The sequence below is a fragment of the Vigna unguiculata genome, chromosome 7 (assembly GCF_004118075.2).
Source record: "Vigna unguiculata cultivar IT97K-499-35 chromosome 7, ASM411807v1, whole genome shotgun sequence".
Lineage (NCBI taxonomy): Eukaryota > Viridiplantae > Streptophyta > Magnoliopsida > Fabales > Fabaceae > Vigna > Vigna unguiculata.
In genome coordinates this window covers 31,114,548-31,129,145 of record NC_040285.1, presented here as the reverse complement: position 1 = coordinate 31,129,145, position 14,598 = coordinate 31,114,548, and the positions used below count along the sequence as shown (strand labels likewise).

At 33.6% G+C, this 14,598-nt stretch overlaps 1 protein-coding gene across 2 annotated transcripts; it reads right to left on the bottom strand.

Annotated features, from left to right (window-relative positions):
• Positions 1-697: 697 nt before the first annotated feature.
• LOC114191691 (dihydrolipoyllysine-residue acetyltransferase component 1 of pyruvate dehydrogenase complex, mitochondrial) lies at positions 698-14,086 on the bottom strand. 2 transcript variants are annotated; one of them, XM_028081038.1, is made up of 23 exons: positions 13,806-14,086; positions 13,660-13,707; positions 12,977-13,031; positions 12,872-12,902; positions 10,203-10,249; positions 10,068-10,112; positions 9,864-9,937; positions 9,030-9,099; positions 8,271-8,453; positions 8,119-8,163; positions 7,905-7,978; positions 7,316-7,385; positions 6,699-7,088; positions 6,300-6,360; positions 6,167-6,211; positions 5,922-6,005; positions 4,127-4,203; positions 3,990-4,052; positions 3,542-3,612; positions 3,374-3,434; positions 2,118-2,178; positions 1,956-2,036; positions 698-1,372 (listed from the first exon to the last, which is right to left on the bottom strand). In XM_028081038.1, exons 1-23 carry the CDS (start codon positions 13,883-13,885, stop codon positions 1,314-1,316), a joined length of 1,875 nt encoding a protein of 624 aa, XP_027936839.1. In that variant the 5' UTR covers positions 13,886-14,086; the 3' UTR covers positions 698-1,313. The 2 variants fall into 2 exon arrangements, with proteins under 2 accessions (XP_027936839.1, XP_027936840.1); XM_028081039.1 differs by lacking the exon at positions 13,806-14,086 and adding an exon at positions 12,395-12,545 and having other exon boundaries at positions 13,660-13,713.
• Between the last annotated feature and the right edge of the window lie 512 nt (positions 14,087-14,598).

Sequence of the window (14,598 nt, the reverse complement as noted above, 5' to 3'; positions counted from 1 at the left end):
TTCCTTTCAGATGGCCTAATCTAAAGATTGTTTAATTTGTAATGTTTGCAAATTGTTCGACCCGAAGAGGAAAAAGGGATGTTTTTATACAAGATTCTAAGAATATTTTGAAAGTTTGTTCTTAAAAACAATTCATGTTTTCTAGAAACCTTATAAAAGTAATGTTCCAGAAAAAAATTGGAATAAATAATAAGAAAGTCACCATTATAATATAACATAAAGGCAGAATAATCATTTTAAAAATCGTGGGAGTGCAAGAAGCACAAGCCTCATTTTGAAAAGAAAACGCGATTACTTGCCTTAAAATAAGAAAAGTGCGAAGTGTAATTCATATGAATATGAAATAAAGGTGTAAAACTCATCTAAAATCGTCTCCATTTTCAAAAATAAGGAATTTGAATCTAAAGTGTAAAGAATGTAATTTAAAAGTAAAAGGGAATAATAACCATGTGAAAAGTAACTGTTATGACTGTACTTAATAATTTAAATTTGAATAAAAATATAAAATTAACTACAATTAAAACGGTTGATTTTTCACTCATCGTGCATGGCCTAATTTTAGAATAACTAAAAATTAGAGTCCGTCTATTCTATTCTTACGCATCGGATGAGCTAAATTGAAATAAAATCTAAGGCCACAATATCTGCAATGTTCGAGCAGCAGAGCAGCTATTAATAATGAATCAAATTTCAAAGATTTCAGCTTCACTAGTGGCTATTCAACAATAAAACTTAAGGTGTTACCTTAAATTGCATAACCACCATCATCAACATGTACAATACAAATATTAAGTTAGACGGGGAGATTTAGCCGAATTTCCCATTATTGAACCAACCACTAGGCCAAATCCTGGAACAAAAATTAAAGATGAAAATGCTGAGGACAAGGAGTCAGCAGAGTACCATTGTGCCAAATCATGCCATCACTTAAGTCGGATGACAGATGCAGCACACGAAAAGAATATTTATTCATCCATATGGCTGTCTATACAGAGATCTTCATACAAAATTTCACATAAAAGAGCAGCAAAGTGCCTAATGAGCAAAATTTCCAACTTGCATGAATCTTGATTGTTGGAAACCTAATGTTAGATGGTACCTTGGTGGGTCGTTTCTCAGGGTATTTGATAATTAGACCCAAGATATTATTATACAAAAACTAATGAGGCGCAACAGTCCAAAACTGTTTCAGATGAAGGGATAAATGAGAAAAGGACAAAAATGGGGATGGTATGGTAGTTTGATCCAGGTTGTGGTGAATCCACATGATTGGTCGTAAGTTCAATAAATAACATGAAAATTGGTTTGCGTCATTATAAAAGAAGTCGTCTTATATCACTGAAGTTTGATTGCAACGCAGAGAGAAATGCACCTGTGAAAGAGTTAAAACATCAACATTAGCCAACTCGGTGGATTGCTGCAAAAATGGTTCTTAGGTGCATAGGTTTCACACCTAGGATCTAAGTCAATTATTAATAATTAATGGCAAAATGACATTTCAGTTCGTGTAGATTAATTAATCACATAAAAAGTGGATTTAAAAAAATAACTTACTACAATTAATAATGTAAGCATATTATTGGTTAGCTTCCAGGTTAAATAATTTGATACTTGGTTAGTCAGTACATGAATTGAAATGGAAACTTCTTTATCAGTAGTTAACTGTGTTTTTTGAGTCATATTTTCATTATCAACCAAGAAACGATTTAACCATACACGAAAATCCAAAAAGAGGGGATTTACTATCACACACCAACAAACATGCATGATGCAATCATATATGCGAAAACTCTGTTTTTTGTATAGAGTACCAAGGCGGTTTGATTTTGTGATATTTTTAGCTGCTTCGTACCTAATTTGCATTGCAACTACGCAAACTAGAAGGCATGAATGTAACTGTAATCAAATCTCTTCCTAGTTTCCCTCGGGTAATTAAGTGTTCCAGTAACACGTACCTCCAACCTTGCCTTCAAAAACACGATGATCAGCAGACAACGTTAAGCTCAACTTAGTGGCAATCGATGGCTTCTCAACTCCTACAGAAAACAAATATCAATGTTAACAAAACTTAACATTTTAGCATTGAGGCACAGAGAAAACAATCCTAAAATTTATACCATCATCTCCAAGTACAGGTTCCACAACTTTGTTGCCTCTCCCAACAGCAAGAATGCAGGCCTGAAGTAAATGACAATATATATACATATATAAGCAAAAAAAAAAAACAAAATCTTTCCACGCTACAGTCCTTCCCTTAAGTCTTGATAACTTGTGTCTTCAGACTAATAAACCAGACAATCTGAAAACTCTTTCAAAATAGCATGTTGTCATAAAATGTATGTTCTGAAATCTAGGCTTGCTCAACCTTAAATTTATTTCATTGTGATGGTTTGATTTTTCATTGCCACAGTATAAACTATAAAGTAGAGTACATAAAATAGATTTTTCTTTGTCTTTTACCAAACGAGCAAAATATGGGATTCAAAGAATAGGAATAATTCTATGAAGGGTCTGCTGCTATCGGTATGTCTGGATTGGAGTTAGAGAATGAAATGAAATGAAATGGACAAGAATAAAAATGTCATCTCATTGTTTGTATATTTTATAATGGAATGAAACAAAAATGTCATTCTATTTATTGAAAAAAGGATAGAATGAAACAAGTTGTAACTTTTAATTCCCATATTATCCTTAAGACATTATTTTACAAATATAAAACAGCCATTTTATGAACTAGAAGCTTTGTTTCATCAAGAGCACCCTAAATTGGAGGAGAAAAAAAATTGAAAATAAACAATGGAATGGAACATAATCCATTCTTACATTTTCAGTTCTTATTTTGAAAAAGGCCAAATATTGGAACAACTTTTCCTTCCAGTCCATTCCATCCTAAATCTCCAACTCAGACATAGTCTAGAGGGAGAATTAAGAACATGAATATGTATAAACCTGAAATAGTTCTCATTTACTTTTCTCTTTCTTCTAGAAAATCAAATTTGGGAAAAATTATGTTAGGTTCACCATGTAGTTTGCTTCTTTGTTGATATAGTAATAGCATACTAGAAAAAGTATACGATGGGTTTTTCATCCTTACAAAGAAGTAACATACTGGGAGTAAGTTGAGGAACATTAGTAATTAACTGTGATCACAAGTCACATTAGTAATTACATATCTTTATCAATCTATTTACAGGTAACTGGGATTGGACCCGCACATGCTAGATTCACTATCCACTTGGCTACATCCACCCCTATACTCAGTAAAATTTAAATAGATTTGGCAAGCAATTTTGCAAATACACAAGACTCGTAAATTAGATATTGTGAGTGCACGTGTGCATGTCACAGAGGGGGAGAGAGAGAGAGACAGAACCTGAGGAGGGTTTATAATAGCACAAAATCTATCCACAGGAAACATTCCTAAGTTTGAAATGCTGCATAAGACATTGTGCAAAACTCAGAATTATTACATTTGGCGCAGTAAATATTGCTTAATAAATGGGGAATCTCCAAGGTTGTATGATAATATTAGTAAAATCACCTAAACGTCCCGCCTTGGAATTCCTGTGGCTTCAACTTGCCATCACGTGCCTTTGCAGCTAGTTCCTTGACCTAAAATGCCAATAAACTATCAAAGTTGATTGAGATGGAAACAAAAACCTTACTTTCCTGACTTTCCAAAATTTAAATTTGCTTAGGAAAAATGTGAATGCCTAAATTAACGCAAACATATATAAGACATATGAAGTTGAAGAAATTTATATATGAGAAAGTGGACGAAAACTATTGGTGAAGGTCTTGGAGGGTTGGCTACCACACCAGCAACAGTCATCTTTTCTCTTCTTTTTTTTTTGTTGAGTATTTAGTTATCGGAGGAATCTTACTCAGCCATGAGTATTGCTCCTTAATTTGTCAGTATAGCATTCCATATATTCTAGTTTCTATCTAAAGTCATAAACCAAAAACCTACATATATAAGACCGAATTACCTCTGAGGAGATGGCAGATATAGTCTTCTGATCAGCGTTTTTTATTATTGGAGTCATCAAGCCCTGCAGTCCAACAAAAGATTCGAGTACTTCCTATAATTATACTATCACATTGACAATTAAAAACCGTCAATTACCTTATCCGTGGCAACTGCTATTGATATATCAACAGAATCATTTAAAACGACCTCGCCCTTCTCAACATTCCAGTATGCTGTCATAATGAATATTGGATTTCAGTACTAGAAACTCACATGACAATAACTCTTTAATAGAGTAAGCAAATGGGAAAAACGTAACGAGAAAGATATCACAAACCATGAATGTAACATAAAATTAGTATTGTATTTAAGTATTTAGTTACTAATTTAGGTTCACGCCACTCCAAATTGGCATGGCATGTTTGGTATACAATCCAAGAGATGGACAAAAATTAAAGAGGAATGGCAGGAATGTTGACACTGATCAATACACCAGGAATGTAAGGGAATCCAAATATAGAACGATACTCCCTCCATCCTTATATATATACGATACTAAAAAGTTTGTTAATGTAGCATTAAGTTTGTCTGAGATTATATTTTTCAATAATTATCATTATATAACTAATGTGTGATGAGAGAATAGTAGGAGCGAAGTTTTAATTTTTAAAACTAAACACTTCAAATCTCAAATCTTCATAAGAGAGAGGAAGATAATTCACAGCTTTTATTATAAAGTTTATAAACAAACTAATTAAGGGTATTTAAGTCAAAATATAATTAATGCAAGGAACAAAGGGGAAAGAGTCTTATAAAAGGGACAAAGAAATTTCAAAACAATGTCATATAATTACGGATGGAGGGAGTATATCATAAGCAAGGAAAGTAAGTTAATATTCCCAAATTTGTGTATCCATGCACTTCATATCAGGTCAATTAGCCTCTCCATGTACTAATACAAGCCACCTCTCTCCAACAACCCTTTGGGCACATGATGACATGTCCAACAGTCTGTCCCTTTTCTTTTACAAGGCAGGTCTACTCACTCATTTCAGGTAAGGTCAAGGCTCCCCACCTCCTTTCTTCAAGTCAAGGATTGATATTTAAAAATCCAGAATAGCCTTTTTATGTTTGCTAACTATAATCATAAAAAAGTGTTGATTTTATAAAAGAAATGGAGTATACAAGGTAAGTTGTAATTGTATCTAGAAAATTATCATAGTCTAGGATGTTTTTACTATCCGTTTTTATTTTTACTCCATCTTGCATGAAAATGTCGATTGCACAATAAATTAAAAAAACTCCAAAAATACTTCAAGAGATTTCATAAAAAGGGAAATATAATTGTAAAATAAACAAGCAAACAATCAAAGTAAAGCTTCACATGAGTAATCAAGCCAAACCTAAGCTTTAAACTTGGCTCGTTTAAATATAAGAGCGGAGTTTGTGCATCATATATTTTTTAAACTTGACTCAAGTCAGACTACTTACACCCCTACATGATATGAAACTTGTTTTGTTTCTCGGGCACTATATGTTAGTTTACATTAATTCACTTAGCTTCAAACAGCCTTTGTAAGCATGGTTTGAGAGGTTCAACATGGTTACTTCAGAAGTTGGGCTGGTCACTTGTTTTTCCAATGCCATTATTCACATGAGAGCTTCTACCCAATTGATATTATCATAGCAGAACTAGAAAACGAAGACTCGTTCTGTAACAAGAACTAGAACCCCAAGTACATTCCCCTAAAGCAAATTTTAACAAATTAAAAATTTTCTATTTTTTCCATACTGCAAAAACAAAATAATGTCATTACTTAAGAATTGATCAACAATAAACAGGGAAAACAAATTCAAAGCTATTCAATAAATATTTTGTGATTGTAATCCCCACTACCCCTAGATAATTAGACAATAAAAAATGGATTGAGTAATACAATAAAATATTTACCATTTGCTTCAGGTACATTTCTGAGAGCAGCAGCTACAACTTTGATAATAATATCATTCACAGAAACTTTAACATCATACTGCTCTGCAATCAAGGAACAAACAAAGAATATATGACATTGATAAAACAAACCATGACCAAGTGTGTATCATTTGACACATCAATAACAACCACAACAAAAGCTTTATCTCACTATGTGAGGATAATATCTCACATGCCCACTAAAATTTATTAGTGGTATATACCTTTAAGATCCTTCCGAAGGGAAAGAAGAGGATCCAGTATGACATCTGACACATGGCAATCAAAATATATATTAATTAGTCAGTCCCAAATAAATTAATTTGCAATAGTATGTAAGACATCGGGAATCAAAACCTGATGACAAATACAAGTGTGGTGTATTTTGTTTTGATTCCAATAACCTCTTGGCAATCACCTAAAAAACATTAAAAAGTATTTTAAGGCAACTCATCATATATTGAGGGGACAGGTATTCGTGTAATTGAGAGATTATAACAGAAAAGATAGGGTATCCTGAAACAATACAAAACATCAAAATGAGATCTGCATCTCTACATGTATACCAATAGCTAAGGACACAAAACAGTTGAATCTTCAGATCCCTATTAGGTATTTCAGTAATCAACTCTCAGCCAGACACCAGACAATGGCTGCTCAGAGTCCTTTTTCGACAAGATAGCTCATAACCATGTAATATGCACTAAAAGAATTAAAGAACATTATTCATAAGCATGAATTATTTGATGGACCTACCTTGCGAATTTGACTATTAGGAAAATCTTCATAAGAATCTGACTGCCCTAAGTCAGACTTTGATTCTCGAGAAGCTGCCACTTGTTGATGACTTTGAGATGACAGCACCTTTTCTTTAGGTGAAGCAGGTTTAGGAGACAATTTTCCTGACTTAATTTCAGAAAGAACATCCCCTTTCAGCAGGGTGCTGTAATGACCAGTTGCAGTCAATGTTGATGCATCCAATCCATACTCTGCAATTAGCAACTTTGCAGCTGGGCTGATGCGTGCTATTTTGTTTTTTTGAGCTTTGACCTCACTTTTAGCGTCATGTTGGGGGGCCTTCTGTTGGTTTGTTGAACTGCTGTTAACAGAATTCTTTATGGCTTCAATGTCGCTTGCCTCTTCAACCTTATAGAAGAGCAAGTAGGGTAAGTATTTTTCGTGTACTACATTGCTCTTCATAAAAAAACCAAGGGCCAGCAATTTGGTAAACAAACCAAAAAATTTCTATGATATTGTCAGGTTTTCTTAGTTTCCATTTCAAAAGATGAAAAAATTGTTGGACCTCAATCCTCACCCAGGCTCATTTCATATTCCACTGGAAGAAAATTACAAAATTGCTTTCACACACTTACTGTTATTGCAATAGGTTGCCCAACTGCCACTTCTTTCGAGCCTTCTGGAGCAAGTATCTTAGCCAGGTACCTAGTACCCACCGCCACCATGCAGATATAAATTAGTTGGCTAGAAAGTGAAACTTTACCAGGAAGGAAGGAGTAGTAGAAATAAAGCTCATCTGTAAAATAATCAACTAAAATGGATGCATTGTGCTAAAAAATTGTCAGAAATTTGAGACAAAAAATTAGCTAGATTATGAACAAAAGAGATTGCAATCTACCATGAATTGAGACAATGAGAGACCATTCTAAGGTGTTACTTTCAGCAGAACTTTAATTTTTTGCATGATGGAAACTAATCAGTACAAGTCTTGTCTGTAAACACTTTGGTTAGACATAAGAGATATAATGATTATACTTACTATCCATATGATATGGCCCAACCCAAGTCTTTATCACAATAAAAAAATGGTTAGGATGAAACATCATTGCCAAATAACTCTATCTTACAATAATTCATTGTGTTGCAGTACAGACTGTAAACAACCATACCAAGCAGACAGAACATATACAATGAACAGCTTGCAGTATAGGGAAAGATTATTACCCCTCTTCAAGAGTTTCAAATTCAAGTGTAGCTTTGTCTGTCTCTATCTCACATAATATATCACCCACTTCAATCTGTTAGATAAATTAAATGTTATTGCATACCACACAACAAAAAAAGGCATTAATGACTCACATTTTTCAATTTTTAAAATATTAAAAAATTTATGCAAAATAGGACCTGTACTAGAACATTAGGTTAAAACATAACTAACCTTGTCTCCTTCTTGTTTCCTCCATTTAGCAATGTTACCTTGGTTCTGTACAGCAAAAAGAAAAGAAAATGAAGAATATTGGCTCCATGGAAGTAAAGAAAATTAATGTCCTCAAACCATAGTTACAACAAATAGCATCAAAATTTTCTCACCATTGTCGGAGACAAAGCTGGCATTCCAAGAACGGAATGAGGAGGAAGTTCTGATGCATTAATCATAGTAGAAGTTGATTCTGGCTTCCTCTCATCTGTAACATCCTGCTGTGCTGGTTTTGTCTCTTCAACCCTACCCCCCACAGAAGCAGGAACATTTTGGATGTCCTTTTCATCCTCAACCTTGCAATGTCCATAGTTAGAGCTTACATTAATCAGATACTTAAAATTCAGAAATTGATTAAACCCCACAAACTATTAGTTTGAAATCAACTGAATTAATGATGAATATATTAAGGACTAGTTATTAGATTTATGATTTACCAAAATCTGAAATAACCACATATTTGTCAAATGGATGGTAGAAACTGAAAAATGAAATTAACTTCTTACGAACTTCCAATTTGCGTGTAAATTTCAATGTTCTTTAAGCCATTAATATTGTGTGTGTGCGTGTGATATTTTTTTATTAAATTGGTGCCAAAAGCTAAAAGAAAAGTTTTAGATAATGTGAGGCAAAAAATTGACAAGTTCTATGAGAACCTTAGAAACCAGAAAGCACAAATTGAGACATGCAAGGAAAACGACTGTGAAACCCAATTTTATGAAAAGTGATGAAATATATCCAATGCGAACAAAAAATCTTGAAGGAAAAACAATTATATAAATTAGTTTGTCTGTAAAAGTTACTTTCTTTAGCAAAATGAAAGTTTCATATAACCTTAATAATGCAAGAATTGGAATTTAGTAATGACTTACTGTTATAGCAATTGGTTGTCCAACAGGCACATCCTTTGAACCTTCAGGTACCAATATCTTAGCCAGAAATCTGCAGGAATCAGTCAATTATCACAACAGATATATTATATTGGTGTACTGAAATTTGCATCTCTCATGATCTACACTCGTCAGTGAAGTATATAGAACCCTCATATATTAAATATATAAAAAAAATGAGAAACAAAGATAATCAATTCTTATACGTCTTAGCCTAAAATAGACATTTATGCATAAGACATGCACAAAAAGACAGAAGACGACTAAGTAGAAAAACAATTAGTAACTAGAACTACTCATGAGTCATGAGCGGTTTTCTACATATTTTTCGTTAAGGATTAAATGAGTATTGTGCTTGACAGCTACCTCTTCTTTTCTTTCTCCAATAAAAGACAACGTTTTCTGAAACTAGTTTCAGAGCACCAATTAATCTTTTTAAGCTTTGATCTTTGGCATTTTCTTGTAGGGTGCATGTGATCAACAGTAAGTAGGGAAGAGCTCACGCTGTGTTTATACTCCATTAGGTTTCAAGTGAAGGATTATACTAAAATTATTAAAGACATTATCAGGCCCCATTTAAATTCAAACAGAACAACTCACATAACTTCCTAAAGACCTTTAACATGGAGATCCTTTCCGGCTGGTCTCTCCAAAATTATTGACCAACAATGCTTCGGATTTGTTAATTACCGCTCAGAAAGAAGTGGAAAAAACATACTACTTTTCTAGATGAAAAAACTCAAGTGCATACAGCGTAAATCACAGGTCATCCAAAACATGGGAAGAAAAATATTTAAAGGAAGAAAAAGAAATTACCCCTCTTCAAGACTTTCAAATTCTAGTGTAGCTTTGTCAGTTTCAATTTCACATAGTACGTCCCCCACTTCTATCTGTTAGATTAATCAATAGTAATGTGAAAATGATTAATTAATTCAAAGAGTTCAATCTCCAAATAAAGCACCACAGAACCAGAATAGTGATCTATAACCATAAAAATATAAGAACTAAATACAAACTGACCTTTTCTCCTTCTTTCTTCCTCCATTTTGCAATATTACCTTGCGTCTAAAACCAAAAGGTGAGGTCAGCAACAGTCGTCCATGGAAGCCCAAAACAGAACAAATAAAACAGAGAAAAAAATGTTCCCAAGCATACCATTGTAGGAGATAAAGCTGGCATCCCGAGGACCTCGTGCGAAGAATCTATGAAGGGAGAAGTTATTAGGACATAAATATGCAGACTACCCTCTTTAATAACTAAAGCAACAAAACTAAGGATAAAAAATTGATGAAAGAAAACTATTGAGATCAAGAGAATACACCGATGATGAGGATCTTTAACAAAAATAGAGAAAAGAAAAAACAGAAATGGGATAAGAAAGTCTTGCGCAAGTACACACATGTACACACATGAGAGAGAGAGAGAGAAATAAGGTCAAAATATACACAACAGTGACTTTTTTCTTTCTGTTCGCACAGCATGACCCATAAGTTCATGGGCTCAGAAAGATTCGCTCATCCCACAAAATTTTAATTATCCCAACAGTTCTGCTCTGGTCCCACAAATGGTCTGGGGTTGGACATGACTTAAACTCCGTGTCAGTGACAATTACATTCAATTATGCTGCTGTTCAGTTATATATATATATATATATATATATATATATTATTTATAAACTCAGTGGAGTGGTGGCAATTAGATTCATGAACAAGCTTTCAACTCTCCATTCTCTCTTTTCCCTTACTTTCTATGAGCTTCTCTTGGCTTCTTGGTAACTAATACAGCAAGGCTGCTTAATCACTTTTGCATTTAAAGTGAGGTCTCAGTTCCTATTAGCAACCATGAGCAAACACCTAAGAGAAAAATTCTTGAAGGAACATACATGAACAGTTCGTTCAACTCCCAAACACATGATGTATCCTCCTCCCCCAGCCTCATCTAAAGTCTGCCAATTTCTCTCACATAAACACGAAGAGCATAGGAAGGGGTTGAGACTTGAGAGAATTCTTAGATACCTGAAGGGTCTATAAACCATGCTCATCTTCTTCAGTCATTACCAGTTAATCCTCTATTCACCTATTGTTTGACCCAAATGATGAGAATAACATCCGAATACTTTATCTCCCCAGGATTCAACTAACTTACTGGCAATCCAAGAAGCAACCCCTGGTTGCTACGTCTAGTACTGAAGCAAAATGCAAAACTTAGCTAACATTTATGGGCAGCAGCTGGAATTATAAGGGTCCAGCCCTTACTTGTTGAGTAGCATTTGGATTTCCAATTAAAAGTACAAGAATAGCGTGAAAATCTTTGAACTGTCTCCCCGCAATGCAATCCAGGTTTCCACTTGAGAACTAGGTCTGTGTTTGAATTAGTTGTGAAAAATAGGGCACAGTAGATTATTTTTATAATAAAAAATATGTAATAAGTTTTATGTTTGGATGTGCTTGGTAAAAAGTGTTTCTTAAGATAATCTATTTCACTTGGATTATCGTAAGATTACAAAATAGAGTACAAAGTTATTTGTAGTTGCAGGTTTTGTATTTAAATTAATCAATTGTGGGGGATAAAATGGAAAAAGTTAGCAAGAAAATAGTCTTTAATCATAATCTATACAATTTCGCTCTTCAGCACAAAGCTATTTTATTTGTCAAGATTATACTTGGATTAAACTCATTTGATTTAACTACTAACACAAACAACTTTTCTTCTATAAATCAGATTATGTTAGTAAAAATAATCACATCCAAACATGTTCAAAACAAATGGCGTTGGATATTGTTAAGATATCTTTAATATCTTATGTTCTGTTTCTATTGTTATTATTCTTCACATGTATTTTGGGCTTAGCCCATATGTTCTTTATTATAAATACAGCCCCTATGTGTATTTTCTACACAAGGGAGATTAATCTCAATCCTATCTTCTCTATATTCAATAGATATTTTCTTTGTAAGGGAGAAGGTCCTAATCAACATACTTATGGTGCATAATATCACATGTCAAGACTACAATGTAGATATTCCCACTAAAGCTACATCTTCTAAAGGATTCACTATTGTGACAACCTCAGGGTGTTTAATTCCACTATGAGTTTGACGTGGGGATGTTAGAATATATAAAAATATGATTAAGTTTGTAATGCATGTGTTAGCTTAGTTTTATTACAGAATTCAGCTTCTGTTGTAATGTTCGCTTAAGTTTAGAATGCAAGTTGGGCTTTTAAGTCTATTGTAACAGACTCGCTGCCAGCATACACTTCAAACTGCAGAGAAAGAAATTACAGATAGTCTAACTACAACCTATTAGGTCTTTTATGAATAGCCAACTGTATACTGAAGACTCACTTTCGTAATCTCTCTTCTCTGTATAGCAAGTTCGCATCACATAATCATCTAAGACTTTCCTTTCATTTCAGTCATTTTCTTGGATCACTATTTTGCAATAACGCTGCATCATCCTTCTTCTCAGCCCTCTCCCGCCCGTATCTTCCTGTATCTGGACATATTACCATAGTCTCTTAACCTTCTATCTTTAAAGGTTCTCTAATATTTAGTTTTATAAGAAATTTAAGTATGAATTCGAAGGCCAAAAGTTGCAAACCATTATGTGACCTCTAAAAAACAAATAGACATCTAACACACATATGCCATACTCTTTCAACTTAAAAGGCTAACACAGCATAGCAGAAATTCACATGAGATCTCCGAAATAGGAGCGTCTATATTCAGCTGTAGAAAAAATAATCATATAAGAGAAGTATACAAGAGGTTGAATGAAGCAAAAAGTAAAACACTAAAGTTGGAAAATGAAACATTGGGTACCTGAAGATGAAAAGTATTTGACATCATTCCACTGCCAAAAAAAGTTTAAAGTTGTCAGAGAATATCATAGTAATGATTGGAATTTTCATCCATTTAAATGCTAACCTTTGACTTCAAAAATTTATCATTGATTCCAGTAATCCCTGAGCAAGATGCGGGTCTGATAAACATCACCATCAGTAAACCAACATGATATATTAAAATACAGAAGACTGAATGATGTGCTATATGTATGCCATGTCTAACAAAGAGAATGTCAATCCACCACCCACGTGCTGGAGAGACTGTCTGGCTAACCTATGAAGTTCAAATGGGCCACTTGGTACTAATACTTATTATGTTAAGGTGAGGGTTACCCTTATGTTATACATATCACTTTGGTCATATGTGGGAGATCCTACATACACTCCTAACATCGATCGATTACATCTCACATAAAATTTACATTAACATGACTAGACATTTGCAAGTAGTCTAATAATCTCAATAACGATCATTATGATAGGCTGTGGTTTGAGAATTTGTTGTGCGTAAGTCTCAAAATCTAGCTCAACTCAAGAGAATAAGGTTTTCCCACTTACATACAACATTTTTGCCATGTCACTAGTTTATTGGGGATCTCCAACATAATAAGATATTCTCTATCTTTTTGTTTAAACTAACACTCCTCATCTTAGAAGTTCAAACTAATGCCGTAAGAAAAAATGCAAAGCAGATTAAAACCAATCTAACTTCACACATATTGAAAATGGAAAAGAAAAACAGGGAAGCTGCCAATGGATGCAAACCTTATATTCGATTGAGCTGTCGCAGCAAAAATCGTTGAATTAGAAGTTCTATGGGGAAAAATACAAACCGAAATTGAAAGTTAGAAGCAGCATTATAAGATGATGAAAAGAAAAACACGAAATCGGAATTACAGAAAATAGCGTACCGAGAGAGGGATCTGGTGGAAGAAGAGAGGATGCGAAGGGAGCGAGAGAAGAGAGGGTGGCGAAGGCGCGAGAGTGCCATATGCGCCGATCGATTCGATTCGATTCAGAAGAGAAGAAAAGAGAAGAGAGAATGGTGACGCCACCAAATTGAAACTCTTCTCCGGTTAGTTACTTTGTCTGAGTGGAATACAATTCTGAAGACGCGAGCAACGGGTAGGTGGCTATTTGTTTATTCTATGTAAACACGTGCACGCTGCACCCGTGCCAGCCACCGTTAGCGGCGTTCTCCACACCGGTCATTTCCTTTTATAACTTTTCAATAATTTTACTAAATTATCAAATTAATAGACAACTTTTTAGATTTTTCTTAAACTTTCAAGGCCAAGTTCTTCAATAAATTCGCATGCATAGAGATTTTTATTGAATCAATATTTAATTTGATTATTTGTTCATAGCCTAAGTACTTAATTAAGTTACTTATATTATCATCTCTGTAGTATAGTATTTTCTTCCATTCTCAAACATATATCCGTCTCAAGTTAAAATTACATATATAATGTTAGTGTGAGAGTTTTATGTCACATGTATACAATTTAGTATGATGACATATATTTAGTCCATATTTTTGTTTTTTTTATTTCATCTTAATTTCAATTTTTTAAACCCATGACTAAATTAGACTTTGATATAAATATTATAATGATATTTTTATTAAAAGTAATATTTCTAATACATATTATTAGAAATATTAAGTCTATTTAAATTTATATTTTACATTAAATTTTATTTTAA

Excerpts from the sequence above, each read along its gene's own strand:
- LOC114191691 (XM_028081038.1), bottom strand. The coding sequence starts at position 13,885 with ATGGCACTCTCGCGCCTTCGCCACCCTCTCTTCTCTCGCTCCCTTCGC. Across the intron at positions 9,100-9,863 it reads TTTGAAAGTCTTGAAGAGGG|ATTTCTGGCTAAGATATTGG; the intron begins GTAATTTCTTTT and ends TGATTCCTGCAG. Across the intron at positions 8,164-8,270 it reads CAGCTTTGTCTCCGACAATG|AACCAAGGTAACATTGCTAA; the intron begins GTGAGAAAATTT and ends TTTGCTGTACAG.